The sequence below is a fragment of the Hypomesus transpacificus genome, chromosome 15 (assembly GCF_021917145.1).
Source record: "Hypomesus transpacificus isolate Combined female chromosome 15, fHypTra1, whole genome shotgun sequence".
Classification (NCBI taxonomy): domain Eukaryota; kingdom Metazoa; phylum Chordata; class Actinopteri; order Osmeriformes; family Osmeridae; genus Hypomesus; species Hypomesus transpacificus.
In genome coordinates, this window is record NC_061074.1 from 1,801,348 (window position 1) to 1,806,970 (window position 5,623).

At 46.7% G+C, this 5,623-nt stretch overlaps 1 protein-coding gene across 1 annotated transcript; it reads left to right on the forward strand.

The window, feature by feature from the left end:
- Positions 1–871: 871 nt before the first annotated feature.
- Positions 872–3,495, forward strand: zgc:162730 (uncharacterized protein LOC564559 homolog). The gene is made up of 3 exons (XM_047036335.1): positions 872–1,005; positions 1,209–2,490; positions 2,695–3,495. Exons 1-2 carry the CDS (start codon positions 973–975, stop codon positions 2,265–2,267), a joined length of 1,092 nt encoding a protein of 363 aa, XP_046892291.1. The 5' UTR covers positions 872–972; the 3' UTR covers positions 2,268–2,490; positions 2,695–3,495.
- Positions 3,496–5,623: the final 2,128 nt, after the last annotated feature.

Here is a 5,623-nt window from a genome sequence, read left to right on the forward strand (position 1 = left end):
TAACTAATTTGGCACAAGGCAAAATAAATGTAGGCCTGTCTGATGCTATACAGTAGGCTACCTGGACAGCCTCTATGAGAATGAAGTAAATTATCGGGAAAACTACACTGATATGTATACTGTGTGTAAGGTCAGTATTGGGCTAAATCAAAACAATTCCTTAACCTACTCACTGACTCTAAGGGATACATCAGGCAGTCTGTAATAAAGTCACGAAGAACACCGCAGTTCACAACTGTTTATGACGCCCATCTATTATGTCCATCTGTAAATGAACACTAAGAGCAGAACATCACTTCAACACAGCCATGATGGAATAAAGCTAAATGAATTGTGCATTTATGAAGACTCAAATTCCTGTGTTACAGTACTTCAGCTGTATTACTATGGAGTAAGTTATTATAATGATCGTTAAAAGTATCACTTATGGGAAACGTGTGCGTGATACGTTTCATAATAACAACAGAGACGAGCGTGTGAAACCGGGGAGGGGAACATCGGGGGTGCTTCTGGTAAGAGCCAGGAGGGGAAAATGTTTAGCAGCGAAGAAGTTAATCATTCCATACTAACCGAAAACCGGTTATCCTGCGCGTGAGTAAATAATATAATCACATTTTTCAGGTGATGTAGGTTTGAGAAAGTACACTATTTAGACACCCTCCACGCGATGTAAACGAAGCATTTATGTGACTAAGAATATTTTGAAACTGAACATTCACAGTTGTCTAAAAATACACAAACAGTTTACGACAGCGCCGGTTGGCTGATTTGTGTATGAAACTAGCCTATAGGTCTATGGGAGTGGTATCCGGGAACATGCGCGTGAAAACCCCGCCCGCTTTCTTGCCTCGAAGCTCGACTATAAAACTCGGTTGTAAAGCCGTAGCAGTGTAGCGCAATCTTCCGTGTCTTCTCGCTGGAAAACAAGTGTGGAGAAAACCAACTTCAGAAACAACGCAAGTTCACCACAGCATGTGCAATATGCTCGACGATATAATCACAATGGTAAGTGTGATTTGTCAGTAGGCTATATGGTTGGTCCATGTTGTAAAAATGGTATCTAGTTCTAAATATTTAATTTTGGAGCATAATACTATAAAGTTATATTGTAACTATATGTAATTTAATGTGGGTGCGAATGTAGGCACCCAACACAGCTCAAAGTACCAACACAGGGTTAACTAATTATTGCCTATTTCTCCATATAGAAACTGCTCAATCTGAGTTTGGACGAAGACGAACCGATGGCGCCTTCCCTCCACCGGTCAACTTCTTTCTTTTCTCCGTCTCAAAAGAACCAAAGTCTCAGCACGGAGCAGCTGGGCGATGATATCTTAAGTTGGCCTCTGGACATCTGGAGCAAAACGGCTCCTAGCAAACCGCAAGTCCAGTTCAGACCCGACCGCTCCATGAGCCTCACCGAGTCCAACATCCTGTCCTTTGGCAAAATGAAGAACCAGGATGCAGTGCCTCCCCCCCCCGGATTCCCTCCTCTTACCCCCCAAACTCCTCTCCCTTCCAACCGCTACAAGACCGAGCTGTGCCGGAGTTTCCAGGAGAACCGTAGCTGTAAATATGGGAGCAAGTGTCAGTTTGCCCATGGAGAGGATGAACTGCGCGGGCTGTATCGTCATCCCAAATACAAGACGGAAGCGTGCCGCACTTTCTACAACTTTGGTTACTGTCCCTATGGAGCCCGCTGTCACTTCATTCATGAGGAGAAACTCACCCCTCTGACTTCGAAGTTTCAAACCCAGTCACCTGTTGGTCACAATCCCCGTCAGCTCCGACAGAGCGTCAGTTTCGCTGGATTCCTGGCATCTCGTAGCTCTCCTCCCCCCGCGCTCCACGACCCCTTAGCCTTCACCCGTGCGCCCTCGGTGTCTCCACCACCTGCGGACATTCACTCTCCCGTGTTCGGTGACACCCACAGCATGCGCGAGGCATTCCAGTTCGGTCACAGCCGAGCCAGTGTTGGTGACATCCACAACATTCCGATGAAAGTTGAGCCTCAAAAACCCTCACGCTGTGTCTGTGGCCACGGAAATAACTTCCCAACTCAGAACCACAAATCCTTTCCCACGGAGGACCGCAGTAACCTGTACATTACCGCACCCGGTCTGCAACGGTTCTCCTCTGAAGACTCGCTCTCGGACCGTGACAGTTACACCAGCACCGGCAGCACCAGCGGCTCCGAGTCCCCCACCTTTGACGGGTCAGGCAACAAGAGGCTCACCGTCTTCGCGCGCCTGTCTCTCTCCGACTAGGGTTGTCACACCACACCAGACTATGCGTCACAAGCCTTACAGCTTATTCAGTTCACAACAATAACAACAACCGCAACCTGTCACAAAGATGCGCGTCAACACTTTATATTGTTTATTTATGTGCGTTAAGAATCTGCTCAGAGAAATTATTTTGGTACCCAAATGTTATCAGAAGCTGTATTTTTATACTAGTGTTCATTTCTGTATTTGTATCTTTTGTCTTTACATTACATTTAGTCATTTAGCAGACGCTCTTATCCAGAGCGACTTACAGTAATTACAGGGACATTCCCCCCGAGGCAAGTAGGGTGAAGTGCCTTGCCCAAGGACACAACATCATGTGGCACGGCGGGGAATCGATCCGGCAACCTTCTGATTACTAGCCCGACTCCCTCACCGCTCAGCCATCTGACTCCCGACGCGTCTTCCACGCGTCTTTAAACTAAAGCCTTGATGGCCGTGTTAAAGATGGAAGTTTAAGTGCCTGTAACCTGAACCAATCACAAAGACAACGAAGACAAGTCTGACATATCCGTACGGTAAACTGCAAACATGTCTTTCAGTTTTAGATCTGTTTGTAGCGATGGTATCCTCTAGGCCTGGGTACCACAAACTTATGAAATTATGTTCTAACCATCAATGTGACTTGAAACATGACGACCATTAACTCACTCAAATGAGACGCACTTTATTGTTGGTATTGGGAGGTCAGTCTCTCCATGTAGCATTTAACCAAAGCTTTATACATAACTTTTATATTTTGCAATGCTCTTTTAAGAACTGTTTCTGCCACATACTCGATATTGTGCCTTGGCTTTGACAGAGATCAGGAGGCAATTGAACACCTGTGTATGTGTGTGTGTGCGTGTGTGTGTGTGTGCGTGTGTCTGTAACCTTGCCAACTCAGACTAGGTGTGTTGCATAACGTTTTGACAACCCTGGTTGGAGTTCAACCATGTTGTGGCTTGCCCACCAACAGGGACAGTGACAGTGACAACACAGTATGTCCATTATATGCTGGCTTACCTGCCATGTTTTGTAATTGTAAAACATAACTAATCTATTTATTATGATATTTATTGTGGTAAACAAAAAAACAATGTATTTTGTACTTTATTTATCAATGATGTTTCAGGGTCTGTAAAAACTGTGTGAAAAAAAAGAATCAATCTATTTTTAATCACCTGAAAAGGAGAAATAAATGAAATAAACAGAGAAAAGAAAACAAGACCTCTTTTGATCTTTTCTCCAAATCTCATTCTAAAGTGCAAAATAAACAGCCTTTTGTCATCACATCATCAATGATAGGATCATAAACACATCAGTATTATATCACTGCTGTGTGGTCATTTGGAGAGTGTTGCAACCAAAAATCTTTGTGTTCCAGCAACCCCAGAAAAGCCTTCCCTCAGTGCCCTGTTATGACAACACAGCCACAGGAGCCAATGTATTTGGCCTAAATATTAGCCAGTGTGGGCACAACACAATGCCTCATCATAAGCCTCAACAACCAGAGAGTTAAGCCATCTTTCGTAACCTTACATCTGATTTGGTAAGCTTGAGTCATGATGTTCAACCTGCCGGGATTATTGCAGAGGGTTGGCCTAGTTTCAGGGAACTGAACATATAATCAATCATCTCTGTGCCGGTCTGTCAATACTATGCTTCCCAGAATGCATTGTTTGTCTCATAAGAGGAAAGGCTGGGTTTTTTTCTGGCCTAGTTAGTAACTGTGTACTTATGGAGAGTACATTGATAATCAAAAGTGTCATAAAGTGTGGGTTTCTCCGAACAAATACTGTCCCAGCATATCTCTCTATCTCTCTCCTCTCTCTCTCTCTATCTCTCTCTCTCTTCTCTTCTCTCTATCTCAGTTAGATATGGTGGCTAGGCCACAGGCTAATGTCTCTGATAAGGCTCGTCCTGGGCAAGTTATCAACACAGCCATGATACAGAGCTGGGGGTGGGGAGGGAGTAGAGGGGGGAGAGAGGGAGTAGGGGGGGGAGAGAGGGAGTAGGGGGGGAGAGAGGGAGTAGGGGGGGGAGAGAGGGAGTAGGGGGGGGGAGAGAGGGAGTAGGGGGGGAGAGAGGGAGTAGGGGGGGGAGAGAGGGAGTAGGGGGGGAGAGAGGGAGTAGGGGGGAGAGAGGGAGTACAGGGGGAGAAAGCGGGAGGGGGTGTAATGACTAAAGATGAAGCTAACCAATAGAGTCTGGTGGTGAACTGACTGGCTGTCAGACTGGCTGTCAGACTGACTGGCTAATTGGTTTATTGGCCGACTTACTAATTTACTGGGTGGCTGGCTGGCTGGATGGCTTATTAACTGACTAGCTGGCTGGCTGGTTGTATGAACCACACGCAGGTCTGCTGACATACTAGAGAACCCAGCCTCAGACAGATAAAGGACAGGGATTCGGAGAAAGCCACAAAAACGTGTATGTTTTCAGATGTACTCAGAGGAAACATGAGCTATTAGCACTATCAGCTCAGCTCAGATGAACATCTGTATACCCAGGTCTGGTCATCAGTACCATGGTAGTACTGCATGCAGCAGCACCCGTGCAGCCTGACGAGCCAGGATGTCTCATCTGTCCTCTGTTGTGTCTGTCAGCACGATGCTGCCTGACGAGCCAGGATGTCTCATCTGTCCTCTGTTGTGTCTGTCAGCACGATGCTGCCTGACGAGCCAGGATGTCTCATCTGTCCTCTGTTGTGTCTGTCAGCACGATGCTGCCTGACGAGCCAGGATGTCTCATCTGTCCTCTGTTGTGTCTGTCAGCACGATGCTGCCTGATACAGACTCAGATGTGAAGTCAGGCTCTGGGAGGGCGGAGGAGAGGAAGAAGGTTCACCTGCAGGCTAAGCACGTCGACAAAGAATGAAGACAGGGAGGCCGTGACAGACTCACACCATCAGTCCCCTTTAGACATGCGCTTGTGAGAGCGACACTTCCTGTTTGGTGCGTGTGTGGCTGAGCTGAACAAGTCCGCTGCTGATAGAATGTGCTGCCCAGTGTAAAAGTTGATCTAGGACCAGCCCTACAGTAGGTCCTGTGCTGTTAGAGTGTGCTGCCTGGTACAAGAGCTGATCTAAGACCAGGCCCAGGGTAGGATCCTCTCGCCTCTTCAAGCAGGATGTGTTGCCGTGACGACTGAGGTCATTTTGGCCAAAGTAAATAGCTTGGACAGGGAGAGAGCGAGAGAGCGGGAGAGAGAGAGAGAGAGAGAACCTCCCCGACAGCCTGTTCCTTTTATTCCAGGCCTCGTCTCCCTTTACATTGTATTCATTTAGCAGACATATTTAACCAAAGTGACTTTCAAATACTGCATACTGTACAGCAGAATATCAAGGATCAGAA

Coding starts and splice junctions, on each gene's coding strand:
- zgc:162730 (XM_047036335.1), top strand. CDS start 973: ATGTGCAATATGCTCGACGATATAATCACAATG. Junction 1,006..1,208: donor TCGACGATATAATCACAATG/GTAAGTGTGATT, acceptor TTCTCCATATAG/AAACTGCTCAATCTGAGTTT.